The sequence below is a fragment of the Gavia stellata genome, chromosome 4 (genome assembly GCF_030936135.1).
Source record: "Gavia stellata isolate bGavSte3 chromosome 4, bGavSte3.hap2, whole genome shotgun sequence".
NCBI classification, from domain to species: domain Eukaryota; kingdom Metazoa; phylum Chordata; class Aves; order Gaviiformes; family Gaviidae; genus Gavia; species Gavia stellata.
In genome coordinates this window covers 48,502,077-48,517,681 of record NC_082597.1, presented here as the reverse complement: position 1 = coordinate 48,517,681, position 15,605 = coordinate 48,502,077, and the positions used below count along the sequence as shown (strand labels likewise).

Genomic DNA, 15,605 nt, shown 5'->3' with positions numbered 1-15,605 from the left:
AATGTAAAAATCTAGCTGTAGAGTCTCGCCTAGTTTAATACAAAGTTTCCTTACAATTTCAGGTAGAGGCAAGAGCCGCAGTGGTGCAACGAACCACAGTCTTCTCGTTTCCTCCCAACCTCCATGCTTCTTTTAATCCTCCCCACGGAAATCAGACGCCCTTTATTATACAAGTTCTAGTGTGCAAGGAAGCTTTACGGATAGGAAACTTTAAAACTGGAACAGTTCCTCGATTGGCATGTTCACTTAAACCATACTTCATGTATTTTAGAGAGTGAAATCTAGAAGAACTTAGCACTTAGAGACGACTTTGCATATCAACTACACGGCTTCCAGCCCAAGGCTCCCGCCGCCGGCCCAGCGCCGAGCCGGAACTGCGCCTGCGCCGCCCCGCGGCCGCGGGGCGCGTCGGGAAATGGAGTCCGTCGCCTCCCGCCCGCCAGGAGCGCCGCGACGCACCTGGGCGGCGGGGACGGCGGGGCGGGGCGGGGCGGGGCGGGGCGCGGGCGCCTCTCTCCAGCAGCCCTCAGCGGGGCGGTGGCTCCGCCGCGCTCCGCCGCCCAGCCCGGCCGCGGGCCTGGGGCACCTCCGCTTCCCACAGCGGCGGCCCCCGCCCTGGCAGGGCCGCCCCGCCCCGCCCCGCCCCGCCCCGGCTGTGCTCGGCGCCGGGCTGAGGTGGCCGCGGCCCTTCGCCGTTGGCGGTGCCGTTCCCCTGGCCTGGCAGCCTTTCCTCAGGCTGCCTTTTCTGCTTCCCGGGGTGCCGCACGCCCGGGCCTGGGTCATGGATGCCCTGGCCCCAGGCTGTGGGGACCTCGCTGGGTCTCATTCTGCCTCCGCCGGGACAGCTGCCTCCTGCCGTTACCCAGGCTCTCTGCCTCGCTGTACAGCCTTTGAACGTGTGCTGCCTTGACCCTGGCTGGACGCCAGGTGCCCACCGAGGCCGCTCTATCGCTCCCCTCCTCAGCCGGGCAGGGGCGGGAAAACACAACGAAAGGCTCCTGGGTCGAGATAAGGACAGGGAGAGATCACGCACCCGTTACCGTCACCGGCAAAACACACTCGGCTCGGGGAAATGAATCTGTTACCAAGCACATCCGAGTAGGGTTATGAGCGAGAAAAACGAAATCTCGGAACACCTTCCCCCCACCCCTCTCTTCTTCCCGGGCTCAGCTTCACTCCTGATTTTCCTCTGCCTCCCCCCCGCCGAGCGGCGCAGGGGGACGGGGAATGGGGGTTGCGCTCAGTTCATCACACCTTGTCTCTGCCGCTCCTTCCTCCTCACACTCTTCCCCGGCTCCGGCCTGGGGTCCCTCCCACGGGAGACAGTGCTCCACGAACTTCTCCAGCGTGGGCCCTTCCCACGGGCTGCAGTTCTTCACGAACTGCTCCAGCATGAGTCCCCCGTGGGGTCACAAGTCCTGCCAGCAAACCTGCTCCAGCGTGGGCTCCTCTCTCCACGGGGCCGCAGGTCCTGCCGGGAGCCTGCTCCAGCACGGGCTTCCCACGGGGTCGCAGCCTCCTTCGGGCATCCACCTGCTCTGGCGTGGGGTCCTCCACGGGCTGCAGGTGGATACCTGCTCCACCGTGGACCTCCATGGGCTGCGGGGGGACAGCCTGCCTCACCATGGTCTTCATCACGGGCTGCAGGGGAATCTCTGCTGCGGCGCTGGAGCACCTCCTCCCCCTCCTCCTTCACTGAGCTTGGCGTCTGCAGAGCTGTTCCTCTCACATATTCTCGCTCCCCTCTCCGGCTGCTGTTGCCCAGCAGTTTCTCCCCCTTCTTAAACATGTTATCGCAGAGGCACTACCACCGTCGCTGAGGGGCTCAGCCTTGGCCGGCGGCGGGTCCGCCTTGGAGCCGGCTGGCATTGGCTCTATCGGACATGGGATAGAAGCTCTCCAGCAGCTTCTCACAGAGGCCGCCCCTCCAGCCCCCCCCCCCGCTACCAAAACCCGGCCACGCAAACCCAGTACAGAATTAATTCCTCCTGGCCGTAGCTGCTTCTGTGCCTCATTTAGGCACAGCTATACAGCTGCAGAGCGCCCCTGTTTGGGTAGCTCTTGGCAGTGGTAACACTTTCTTCCAAAGGCGGCTCCTGCCCACTGAGAGTTCATTACTCACGGCCCTCGTCTGCTTCTCTGAACTTCCCTTCCCCTGTGTGCCCCAGTCAGTTGTAGGGCTTGCAGAACTGTGGGAGCCTTTTCCCATCACTTCTCTGTTCACAGCTCTCGCCAGTACTGCCCACCTTGCTGCCAGTGAGCAGTTTCCTTCTGTACTTAGGTGAGGTCATTCCTGTAGAAATCACTTTATTCCAGTGGCAAAGTCCCAGTGGTCAGGCATGCGGTATTTTCCTTTCCGGTTAGTCTTCGGGCCATCCGCTGATACCCGAGTTACAAGCAAATTGGTAGGCTCCTAGAGAGACCAGACGACTTCCAGTCGTTTCAGTGTCTTCGTACTTCTCCCCCGGCTTGGGTGTAACCACCGCTGAGCCAGCCTTCTACCATTTGTGCCCACGGAGTCACTGGCACCTGAAGTGTTCGTCTCCAAGTCACTGATGTCACTCAGTGTTGTAAATCTGACCCCATGTCCTGGCGATACCAGTATGCCTCACCATTTTCCAGGACTGAAACTTCATTTCCCCCCCCTCGATACTTTGTGTTCCGAGGCAGCCTAGGACCTGAATGAGAACAGAGGCGTTAATTAGGGACACAAGCGTACGCTGTTCTTTCTGCTTGAGCTGTGGCCGTGGACATCATGGAAGCCAGAAAAAGCAATGAACCCCAACACTGTAAGCAGTTAACAGCTAACAGTGTACTAACAGGAAGCAGCAAGTTTCTCCATCCAAAGAAAGAGGTAGAGTCAGAAAAACACTGGGCACAGGGATGGTGGTTAAAAAATAGTCAGAGAATAAGGTTTGTCTTTGTGGTGTCAAAGATCTGTTTCTAAGACCGCAGTTCCTACGGCAAGAAGTTGGGTATTATTTAAGCCCCGCCAAACGGGTTTGTTCCGTTTTACGTTAAGGAAACACCGGAATGGGAGACTCTTTGCAACGGTCCGATTTCCCCTACTTTACGCTGAAGCAATGGAGGTAAAGGAAGATGTTCAAGCTGGACAGGCCACAGAGCGCCATCATGCTGATGTCACGAGCTGGAGGAGCGGTTGGCAACCGTGGAACTGTAACATTCTATACCGGCTAGCAACTGCCTTTGTCGGTTCAGCAAGCCTGGAGAAGGTACCACCGTGGAACTGTAACATTCTATACCGGCTAGCAACTGCCTTCGTCGGTTCAGCAAGCCTGGAGAAGGTACCGCCTCCTTCGTCCAAGCATATTTCGCTGCCCGTTGGGGTTTTGTTTGAAAAAAGCACCAGAGCTAAGGTTCTGAAGGTCCAGTTTTTGAAAGAAAGCTACTGCTTTCAGGATAAGATTACGATTTGCCTCAGTGTTGGCAGCTCTAACGTTTTCATGTGTATGTTCTGCCAGTATTAGGAGAGTGGAGGAGAAGCACGAGAGGTGAAAATGGCCGCAGTTGGGAACGACCGCTATTTCCATTTCCATGCCCCCTACGCACAGGTAACTGCTGTAGATTTTAGAGTGGTTTGTATCCTTGATTTTCTTGATATATCCGTGTTGAAAGGGAGGCTTGTTATGTAAACTTAGAAGCTGATATGCCACTCTGCCTGGGTCATGGCAGCATCTGTAGGTCAAGGCTCTGATGGTCGGAAGTCGTGTGAAGAGCTAATGATCATCTAAACTATGGACAATTTCTCCGGTGAACTCAGGCTCAGGCACTCAGGGAACACATACGTTAAAGATGGCGCAAAATCAGTTATTTAAAACAACGTCCTCCAAAATGGGTTTGTTCTTCAAAGAAGTAATTATATTCCACCTGGTGAAAATCCAGGGCTGGCTGTAGGGCTCTTCGTTATTGCATCCGTTCCAGCATTGGGGGAAACTCACTGAGAAATAACCGGCAACCTGGCATTTACAGCTCTCAGCTGGGATGTCGTTCACATCCAGGATATAAACCTGAGTGTATCTGTTCAGGGTAAAGATAACCTCAAACGTTCTAAAATATCAGAGCGTGGTCCCACAAAATCTTAGTCCTCTGCTCACTGCAGTGCACCGTGTATTAATCCATTTAGTCCATTTTCATGGTGATATTTACACTGTCTGAGAACTGTCTTCTCCTGCAGCAGAAGTACCGCAACATCTCCTGCTTCTGGGAAACACAACCCTCAGGCTGTGCGAGGATCAATTGCGCCTTCCATCATAGCAAGCCTCGTAATATAAATGGACTTTTTTTGCCACCTAGTAACAGTGAGTAAAAGTATTTTCTCAACAATTTGTTCGTTAGAGTGAGTAAAGACACGAAAATGCCCCTCCAGGGCTTACTTCCAGTGCTGACGTAATATATATTAAGGTCAAGAAATGTACCACGGCAAATCAATCATCAGGTCTGATTTGCTATCCCAGCAAGTTTGAGGCCAAGAAAGGAATTGCATTGGCAATTGTCTAGGGTCGCCGTATGGATTTGCTTAGCTGTCACGTTACGGATCTCCCTACCTATGAGTGACATGAGAGATGAAGTCACAAACGGCAGTTTAGGTTGCTAAGATCCATGGAGTGAAAACGTTGCTTTACTTGGGGATTTGCTAGAGTAAATCTCTCTAGTAGTGAAAATGGTTAGTAGGCAGGAAATCATTTAAGAGAAAGGAAAAGTAGTGTGTGCGGTGGGGGGAGGAGGTTGGTAGGGCCCCTAGTAGCCGTATCTGTTGATAGAGCACAACATGTTACATGGGTGAGACACCCCTTGTCTAGATATCATCCGATTCACGGGCCTTATCTCCAGAGCTGTGGACAGGTGTCGTAAGAGAAGTCCAGCAAGCCCTCGAGTCAGAAGCAAACACCTCGTGTTCCGGAAATTCCCCCCGGAAAAGGCAGCCTCTCATATCTGGGCATGTTGAGCCTAACTAGCCACCCAGGACCAAGGCAAGAACTTGAGTGCTGTTTCTATGAGTGCCCATACCGCTTTTAGTACAGTTCCCACATCCACAGCACCGGCCCCTGGCAGCTAGTGCTGTCGTACACACCACGTAGGCACGCTTTTGGGTGTGGTGTGAGTCAGAGACGCCGCCCAAGAGGCACTATGGACAAGGGCATCCTGTGTAAGAAAGAGCAGCGTCCAAAAATCAGAACGAGAAAATGGACCCAACCCTTTTCCTTGTTACTGCAATACGTACAAATTCACAAGCATAACAACCGGAATAAGAGAAAATGCCCATGCTTCATCTTCTTTCTTTAAAGCTGGGAAACATATCCAACCTCAGTATTTTCAATATAATGCACAGAATCCTGATTGTACCTAGAGTTGCAAATTGGTCAGCTTGAACAATACAGATAGACTCACCATTTTTCATCATTTTAATTTTCAGTCCGTTGCATTTCCCGGCTCTCAGAAAATGCTACCCCCGTACTGAAATAGTTTTGCTGCAAACGTCGTGGGTAGATATAAATTCCTAAGGAAAAGAATATCTTTGCTGATTTCCTTCTAATTAAGCGTAAATGATTTTCACAGAATCACAGAATCACTACGGTTGGAAAAGACCTGTAAGATCATCGAGTCCAACCTCGAGGAAAAAAAAAAAAAAAACAAAACCACGCCACACAACAACAACAAGCCACAACCCACCCAACACCACACAGCACCATGCCCATCAAGCTACATCCCACAATGCCACATCCACACGCTCCTTGAATACCTCCAGGGAGGGTGACTCTACCACCTCCCTGGGCAGCCTATTCCAATGTTTCACTACTCTCTCAGTAAAGAACTTTTTCCTAATATCTAGCCTGAACCTCCCCTGGCGCAACTTGAGGCCATTTCCTCTAGTCCTGTCACTAGTCACTTGGGAGAAGAGACCAACAGCCACCTCTCTGCAACCTCCTTTCAGGTAGTTGTAGAGAGCGATAAGGCCTCCCCTCAGCCTCCTCTTCTCCAGACTGAACAACCCCAGCTCCCTCAGCCGCTCCTCATAAGACTTGTGTTCCAGACCCCTCACCAGCTTCGTCGCCCTTCTCTGGACACGCTCCAGCACCTCAATGTCTTTCTTGTAGTGAGGGGCCCAAAACTGAACACAGTATTCGAGGTGCGGCCTCACCAGCGCCGAGTACGGAGGCATGATCACCTCCCTGCTCCTGCTGGCCACACCATTTCTGATACAAGCCAGGATGCCATTGGCCTTCTTGGCCACCTGGGCACACTGCTGGCTCATATTCAGCCGGGTGTCGATCAACACCCCCAGGTCCTTTTCTGCGGGGGAGCTTTCCAGCCACTCCTCCCCAAGCCTGTAGCGTTGCCTGGGGTTGTTGTGGCCAAAGTGTAGAACCCGGCACTTGGCCTTATTGAACTTCATCCGGTTGGCCTCAGCCCATCGATCCAGCCTGTCCAGGAACTTCATCTTCTTTCTCAAAATCTACAGTTTGTACTTAGTAAAGAGAGTTGTGATTCAGAAAATGTTGATAGAGAAAAATGTCTACAAGCTAAAAATGGGTAATCCTGTGCTTAGCACTGCTAAATTCTTCAAAATCGATGCCATGGGGAGTGATACAGGCCTGCCTATTATTCAGCATGTTTAAAATATTTTCACAGGTGGGGTCCTAAACTCATTTACTCACTTCAGCCCAGGTATTACTAATCACACGTTTCCCTATGTTGTAAGTATCTCTCTGTTTTCTCATACTTTCTGTAGTTGGAAGATGCTCGTTTGCCAACCTCCGCAGAAGGTGTTGCCTAAAAGGCACAATCAGTCTATTTAATGATTCCTTCAACGCCATAATGATTTCAAACCCATACCTGCTGGTCTGAACCTGGATTTCATGTTCTAGTTCCCTCCTTAAAAAAAATAAATTTGATGTTCTTTTCTGCAGATGTCCCATTGCAAGAGGGTGTCCAAGAAGGGATTCTACATCCAACCCTTCGTCGAGAATCACTCAGAAAGCGAGAGAATATTTTACCACCAATTCACCCTCCACTGATTATAAATGTCAACAGCGAAGAGGATGAAGAGGACGATGAAGAGGAAGAGAACTGTAAACAGTTTTTTTCTTCCTTTTACAAGGAACTAGAATGGGTTTTTTCGACTCTTGCAATGTACTTCGCAACCGATTTATTATAATAACCATTACATTTTTAGAAGCGAGTTGTTGACAAGTTTTTGAAATAGTTTCCAGCTAATTCACATAGCTCTTTTTCATTTAATAGAGTTTAAAATGTGATCCACAATTCAGATGGACACCAAAGACCCTTCAAAATTTCTCAAAATTTGGGGACAAAACTACAAGTTTACAAGTTTAGGAGGTACTTCTAAGCTGTGACTGTATCTCCCTTGAGATGAGAGATTCCTAGGGAAGGAACCAATTGCCCGTTCCCAGCGAGGGAAAGTGAGAGAACGGCCTACTCTCACGCGTTCACTCCGCAAATTACCCCGCTAGTTCTCAGGCAGCCCCAAGTTGCTTTGCACCATCCCCCTGCCCTCCAGGTTGGCGGGCAGGGCTGCCTGTTCGTGGCTTCTAACTCGGTTTTAGGCTGAGTAAGCCACATTAATTTAAACAATATAAAAAGTGATGTAATGCCAGCTCTGCCGGCAGACATTACAGGATAGTAACGTTGGGCAGAGGTTTCGTCACAAGCACTCCCTGATGACAGGTTTAATCAGAAGATTTCCTTTTGGGTGTAAATGATGGCTTATTTTGACAATGAGTCCTGAAGATGTTTCTGAATCATGTTAATTCCACAAGCATTTGCTTCTTAATATGTCTTGTAACTGCAATTCTTATTGCACTTGGAAACACCTACTGTTAAGGAATCACTTTTCTGTCCAGAAGCAGAGGTTGCAGTCAGAAAAAGCCAAATCGTGACCGAAATGAAATTCACTATGGTCTTTGATTATTAAGAATTGTTGCAGGTCTTTGTATAGCTATCTAGTAAAATCTTTTAAAAATATTTCCTACAGATGTTTCTAATCGGGTGCCTAAGACTGCTGAAGACATTCAAGAGGAAAGAGCAATAAAGGAAATATGCTATACATCTGGTAAATATGAAATTAGTCACTCCTCCCTCAACAGCAATGATGCCACTATAGTAAACGTTGGTTGGTTTTTTTTTCCCCTCCTCGTGAATGTTTAGGAGAGTATTACAGGATTCGGTACCCTCACAAACACCAATCAAGAAGAACTGTGTCTTCACCTCGGGAAAATGAGCTATCACCCTTGGAAGCTACCGAGCGAGACTTGCAGAAAGGCAAGTACTTTTCATCTTCTTGGACAACGTTTACCGCTTTTAAACTTACTGTTACAGGGAGAAACTATTACACAGTTTGCCCCTCCTCCCCCCTTTCTTAATTTAGTGACAACAGAAGAGAGCATGTTACAAAGAGCGTAAAAATACTTCATTAATTTTTCCCCATCTATATATAGATATAGATACACGTAGTGTCACACACGTGGTGACTACCTGCATCGATTGTAGATGGAAAAGGTAGAAATGGGCTATTAACCCTATGTGTACTTGCCCGAGATACACAACATAGGTCTTTCATATAATTTTACTTCACGGTCCAGATTTATGTAGTCTAATTTTAACCATCCTAAGGTCAGGAATGTAGTTTAAGTCTCTCATCTGGGCTCTCTGTTGCCAATGGAGAAAGACAGGCACTCTTATGGGGCTGTTTACTGAGACAGGCACTCCTATGGGGCTGTTTACTGCATCATAAGATAGCGCCAGCGAAAGGCGAGATGAGTCACTTCCCCAGAGGTGCTCCACGCTCTCTGCTGGCTCTCTTGGGTGTCCAGATGACGAAATGTAGCGACACATCAAACTTTTCTAGAACTAAATTTAGAGTAAATAAATACCCCCTTTAAGTGTCTTCTGAAAGGTAAGAACGAGAGAGTTCCATTTTGTTTCGAATGTTGGGCTTTATCCAACATAATTAAGGTGAAAGAAATACAAATTAATAAATATTTACCTCCCTTATTATGCTTCTCCTTCATTCCTGGCCAAGTGGCATGACTGAAAAAAATCTGTAGTAGTTTTTTTAGTGAATAAGTAATAACGTAATTCCATTTTAGCAGAGAGTTAGGTTCTTACTATAACAAGACACCAGAGTAGTCAGTAGATCAGTCATCAAAAACTGCCAAGCAGAAATATGACCTGCTATTTTTACTAAAAAAACAATACTGTTGCTTATTTTGTGTAAATCTTAGGGATAAAATCAGATAATTATGTAAAACAGATTTGAGTAGGATGATGCAAAAATGCAAGCGTAGAAATGCGTACAAGTTAAAATGCTTTCAGAACCGTTATGTTTGTGAGACTATCCCTAGTTCAGATGAAAAGGCTTTGTATTTTTCAGTTATCATACAGAGAAATATTAAAGCTGCAGTCCTGCATCTTGTGTAAGGGAGCTGACCCCTCTGCACACACTCGCTTGATCTTAAAGAAGACACAGTGTTTTGCCCCATTGAGTTCAGTATAGAATCATGTCATCAAGGTGGAAGAATGCCCCGTTCTCCTTGCATGTACTTAATACTTAGTGGTATTTAATCCTTTTTCTTCATAAACATTTATTAGTGGTAAAAACAGCCGTAATTGTTGTAGTCGTCTTTTTTCCCCTTGGTTTGTCAATGCAAAATAATGCAGTACCACGTTAGGGATGCTTGCTCTAGCTTTGAGCAAACCGGCACGCATCTTCTAGCTCCAGAACTGCATTGCACAGTACAAATGTATCTCACATGCTACTTCTTTTCCTCCCACCTTTATGCACAAAATGTATCTTTCTTGTAGGTGTTCTTTACTCTCAGTAAGAAACAGTTACCACTGAGAAACAATTCCATAATTGAACCTCCGTTCATACCCCTCTGTATTTAAAGCTTTTTAAATGGACTGTGTCTCTAATTTTTTGTGAGCCTTAATGAATCAGCTGTTTGGTTTCACTGTATTCTTTGCATTTTTGTATTCATTTCAGTTAAAAACTTAATGTAATTATAAGAAGAGCAGGCTCTGTGCACTGTTCACGTTTCTCAGGGTGCTCTTGAGTACAGGTAACTTTGTGAGACTCCTTTCCTGTAGGAGGTGACTGCTCTGTGGCGCAGAGGAACACATTTGTTGAAGGGAAAAGACACGAGGCACTACCTTGGGAAAAAGGACCAATTGCATCCAAGTATTCCAATGTGAAAGGGACTTAATTATTATATATTTCCTAATTTTCAGAAGAACGACCTTTACCATTTTCGCTACCTTTCTTTTCAGCAGAACCTGAGCCATATGGTGGGAAATGCTCCAAACAAAAGAATCAGCTTGACACAAACAGAAGAGTTTGGACCCAAAGGGAAAACTACGGTAATTCTTACATCTTGTGTATAAACTGAAGATGTTAGGCTTCTTGTGGAATTAAGAATGTGAATTAATGGAATTAAGCTGGAATTAACAGAAAGCCAGAGTGTTAATAATAATGACTTTGAACCAGATTTTACAGAAAATGGTTAGTCATTAGGCAGCATACTCTAATGCAAAATCAACTGCCTAGCACAAAAACACCATACTGCCTTGCATCTAGTGCTTTCACAAGCAGAGATAGAACAGGAGATTGGACTATGGGTTCGTTTAATCTAAAAGCAATTCATGCCTTTGGGAAGATTTTCAACACAGGAACATTCACTTTGTTCAAGGCAAGGATGTCCGTGGCAGAATCGCCTCATTGGAAGATCCTGCGAGCCTGACGGAAACGCTGCAAGGTTACAAATGATGTTTAAAGTGCCAGAGAGGGAGTCTGTATTTAACCCTAACTTGTATTTCCGAGGTGATGCGTGAGTCACCTGGTCCATTCATTGATACTTCAGCTAACGCAATACTTAATTCACGTTATCAGGCTAAGGGAGTCTTCCCTCAAACTGCCCCTGATATTAAGAAACAATGTATATGTTTTTTCTATAGACAAATATACTTCAGGATCTTACAATGCACCAACTTGGAGGAAAAGAAATCCACGAGCAAAAACGTTCTCTAAGTTTCAAACAACCATTCAGGTAACAGTTTGATAGAAATTTTTACGATTCCGTCTTGTCAGTAAAAGTGACATGTCTCTCCCCACCTAGAAAACGTGAAATGGCTCTGAAAACTTGCCCAACCAAAACCCGCAAGATTCTAAGCAACGCCGAGTAGTCTGAAAGAGCAGTTAATGGTTTTGTTTGTTTGCGGACATGTAATTTTGCCCGTCTGACTATCTAATTTGTCACAGTATTACCGCTATGAAAGCAAACTCTGTACCTGCCTTTAAAGTGAGGAGCTACAAGAAGCGTGTTTTGGCTTGTGGCACTGGACAAAGCACAGTAGAGACTACAGGAGTGTGATCTATTTCTCTCTCTGCTTGCTTGCTCGGGAAGCATCTGCAACAGCTGAACGATGATCAGCCGAGGTCCAAATTCGTAAGGGGACTCAGGCTACGAAACATGCACACGATGCCTTTAGGACCATTAATACATTTTACAGCTGACTTGAAAGCAGAGATTAGAACCTCCATCTTGTGTCTCTTAAAATGTTTCTGAAAGAGCACAGAGTTTTACTCTGATAAATTATGCACAAAATGTTCTGTACATCTATTTTGACAACAGAGCCGAGAAGACATGGAAGTGAGGAGAAAAGGAGAAGGTTACGTAGAGAGGAGAAAGAGATGAAGCGAGTAAGAGGGAGGAAGAACACTGTTAACGTTTAGAAACTGACCAAAATGTAAATTTGTGTTTAAAAGTAGTTGCTTGTATGGAAATTTGTGTTTAAAAGTAGTTGTTTGTATGGAAATTTGTGTTTAAAAATAGTTGTTTGTATATTATAAAGGTACAATAAACGTAGCTAATAAAAACAAAGATGTATTATTATATTTTAGAGACATTATTTCCCTTGCTTGTAAGAGGACTGTCATCAGTTCAGGTCAGGGGCTGACCTGCTGGAGAGCAGCTCTGTGGAAAGGGACCTGGGAGTCCTGGGGGACAACAGGATGACCATGAGCCAGCAATGTGCCCTTGTGGCCAAGAAGGCCAACGGCATCCTGGGGTGCATCAAGAAGAGTGTGGCTAGCAGGCCGAAGGAGGTTATCCTCCCACTCTGCTCTGCCCTGCCCTGGTGAGGCCGCACCTGGAGTACTGTGTCCAGTTCTGGGCTCCCCAGTTCAAGAAGGACAGGAACTGCTGGGGAGGGTACAGCAAAGGGCTGCGAAGATGATTAGGGGACTGGAACATCTTTCTTATGAGGAAAGGCTGAGGGACTTGGGTCTTTTTAGTCTGGAGAAGAGAAGACTGAGGGGGGATCTTATTAATGCTGATAAATACTTAAGGGGTGGGTGCCAGGAGGATGGGGCCAGTCTTTTTTCCGTGGTGCCCAGCGACAGGACGAGAGGTAACGGGCACAAACTTCATCACAGGAAGTTCCATCTAAACATGAGGAGGAACTTCTTTACTTTGAGGGTGGCAGAGCACTGGCACAAGCTGCCCAGAGAGGTTGTGGAGTCTCCTTCTCTGGAGATATTCAGAACTCGCCTGGACGCATTCCTGTGCAATCTGGAATGAACCTGTGAACCTGCCCTGGCGGGGGGGTTGGACTAGATGATCTCCAGAGGTCCCTCCCAACCCCTATCATTCTGTGATTCTGTGAGCTTTGACTACGTTGGCTTGACAAGCATGAAGTATGCCTTTTTTGAACTCATCGTTCAACTTTGAAGTTATTTGCAGAAACCTCTGCACCTCAGATCAACAAAGCATCTTCCTCTCTCCCATTCCCACCCCCGACCCCATAACCGGCAGCGCCCTGTGCATGGAGGAGTGACCGATCCACAACACAGCGAGCCTGTGCAGGCGCAGGCTGTGCTGTGCCGTGCTGGGGCTCAGGGAACGGGGGTTCTTTAGCCTGGAGAAAAGGAGGCTGAGGGGAGACCTTACCGCTCCCTTCCACAGCTTCAAAGGCACCAAGGTCCACGAAAGTAATAAAAATACATGCCTGTTTTCCAGATCACAGGTGCATCCCCTGTTAGACTACTTCATCCCCTTCTGCCTGGTTGTCTCTGTCATTAGGGCCCCAGAGCGGAGTCAAAGGCTACTGAGGATATTCAACACTTCATGCAGCGAGGCCCTAAAGATTGCATTTCTGTGCTTTCACACACTCGCTGCATGACAGACCCCCCCCGCTGCTTTAAACTAACACGACGTGAAAATAAGTCCTGAGATACTAGAATCGTTTAAACCTTTTTGCAGCCTGCTTGTTGGGTTGTCCATCCAGCCTGGCCCACGGATAGGGTGGCCCTGGAGTTTCCAGAGGGATAAAACCAGCAGAATCAACTACATAAAAGGAAAGGTACGAATTCTCATTTGCCACCAGGGAAATTTTATATCCAAAGACACTATTTAAAGTCCTCAATTAACTACTGCGGATGAATGTAAAAATCTAGCTGTAGAGTCTCGCCTAGTTTAATACAAAGTTTCCTTACAATTTCAGGTAGAGGCAAGAGCCGCAGTGGTGCAACGAACCACAGTCTTCTCGTTTCCTCCCAACCTCCATGCTTCTTTTAATCCTCCCCACGGAAATCAGACGCCCTTTATTATACAAGTTCTAGTGTGCAAGGAAGCTTTACGGATAGGAAACTTTAAAACTGGAACAGTTCCTCGATTGGCATGTTCACTTAAACCATACTTCATGTATTTTAGAGAGTGAAATCTAGAAGAACTTAGCACTTAGAGACGACTTTGCATATCAACTACACGGCTTCCAGCCCAAGGCTCCCGCCGCCGGCCCAGCGCCGAGCCGGAACTGCGCCTGCGCCGCCCCGCGGCCGCGGGGCGCGTCGGGAAATGGAGTCCGTCGCCTCCCGCCCGCCAGGAGCGCCGCGACGCACCTGGGCGGCGGGGACGGCGGGGCGGGGCGGGGCGGGGCGCGGGCGCCTCTCTCCAGCAGCCCTCAGCGGGGCGGTGGCTCCGCCGCGCTCCGCCGCCCAGCCCGGCCGCGGGCCTGGGGCACCTCCGCTTCCCACAGCGGCGGCCCCCGCCCTGGCAGGGCCGCCCCGCCCCGCCCCGCCCCGCCCCGGCTGTGCTCGGCGCCGGGCTGAGGCGGCCGCGGCCCTTCGCCGTTGGCGGTGCCGTTCCCCTGGCCTGGCAGCCTTTCCTCAGGCTGCCTTTTCTGCTTCCCGGGGTGCCGCACGCCCGGGCCTGGGGCATGGATGCCCTGGCCCCAGGCTGTGGGGACCTCGCTGGGTCTCATTCTGCCTCCGCCGGGACAGCTGCCTCCTGCCGTTACCCAGGCTCTCTGCCTCGCTGTACAGCCTTTGAACGTGTGCTGCCTTGACCCTGGCTGGACGCCAGGTGCCCACCGAGGCCGCTCTATCGCTCCCCTCCTCAGCCGGGCAGGGGCGGGAAAACACAACGAAAGGCTCCTGGGTCGAGATAAGGACAGGGAGAGATCACGCACCCGTTACCGTCACCGGCAAAACACACTCGGCTCGGGGAAATGAATCTGTTACCAAGCACATCCGAGTAGGGTTATGAGCGAGAAAAACGAAATCTCGGAACACCTTCCCCCCACCCCTCTCTTCTTCCCGGGCTCAGCTTCACTCCTGATTTTCCTCTGCCTCCCCCCCGCCGAGCGGCGCAGGGGGACGGGGAATGGGGGTTGCGCTCAGTTCATCACACCTTGTCTCTGCCGCTCCTTCCTCCTCACACTCTTCCCCGGCTCCGGCCTGGGGTCCCTCCCACGGGAGACAGTGCTCCACGAACTTCTCCAGCGTGGGCCCTTCCCACGGGCTGCAGTTCTTCACGAACTGCTCCAGCATGAGTCCCCCGTGGGGTCACAAGTCCTGCCAGCAAACCTGCTCCAGCGTGGGCTCCTCTCTCCACGGGGCCGCAGGTCCTGCCGGGAGCCTGCTCCAGCACGGGCTTCCCACGGGGTCGCAGCCTCCTTCGGGCATCCACCTGCTCTGGCGTGGGGTCCTCCACGGGCTGCAGGTGGATACCTGCTCCACCGTGGACCTCCATGGGCTGCGGGGGGACAGCCTGCCTCACCATGGTCTTCATCACGGGCTGCAGGGGAATCTCTGCTGCGGCGCTGGAGCACCTCCTCCCCCTCCTCCTTCACTGAGCTTGGCGTCTGCAGAGCTGTTCCTCTCACATATTCTCGCTCCCCTCTCCGGCTGCTGTTGCCCAGCAGTTTCTCCCCCTTCTTAAACATGTTATCGCAGAGGCACTACCACCGTCGCTGAGGGGCTCAGCCTTGGCCGGCGGCGGGTCCGCCTTGGAGCCGGCTGGCATTGGCTCTATCGGACATGGGATAGAAGCTCTCCAGCAGCTTCTCACAGAGGCCGCCCCTCCAGCCCCCCCCCCGCTACCAAAACCCGGCCACGCAAACCCAGTACAGAATTAATTCCTCCTGGCCGTAGCTGCTTCTGTGCCTCATTTAGGCACAGCTATACAGCTACAGAGCGCCCCTGTTTGGGTAGCTCTTGGCAGTGGTAACACTTTCTTCCAAAGGCTGCTCCTGCCCACTGAGAGTTCATTACTCACGGCCCTCGTCTG

General features: G+C 49.6%; 1 protein-coding gene across 1 annotated transcript; it reads left to right on the top strand.

The window, feature by feature from the left end:
* Positions 1-3,518: 3,518 nt before the first annotated feature.
* On the top strand, positions 3,519-11,732 carry LOC132316906 (uncharacterized protein C12orf50 homolog). The gene is made up of 8 exons (XM_059816684.1): positions 3,519-3,572; positions 4,196-4,319; positions 6,930-7,091; positions 8,015-8,092; positions 8,188-8,301; positions 10,309-10,398; positions 10,993-11,084; positions 11,670-11,732. Exons 1-8 carry the CDS (start codon positions 3,519-3,521, stop codon positions 11,730-11,732), a joined length of 777 nt encoding a protein of 258 aa, XP_059672667.1.
* Positions 11,733-15,605: the final 3,873 nt, after the last annotated feature.

Excerpts from the sequence above, each read along its gene's own strand:
- LOC132316906 (XM_059816684.1), top strand. The coding sequence starts at position 3,519 with ATGGCCGCAGTTGGGAACGACCGCTATTTCCATTTCCATGCCCCCTAC. Across the intron at positions 8,302-10,308 it reads CGAGCGAGACTTGCAGAAAG|CAGAACCTGAGCCATATGGT; the intron begins GCAAGTACTTTT and ends CTTTCTTTTCAG. Across the intron at positions 11,085-11,669 it reads AGTTTCAAACAACCATTCAG|AGCCGAGAAGACATGGAAGT; the intron begins GTAACAGTTTGA and ends TTTTGACAACAG.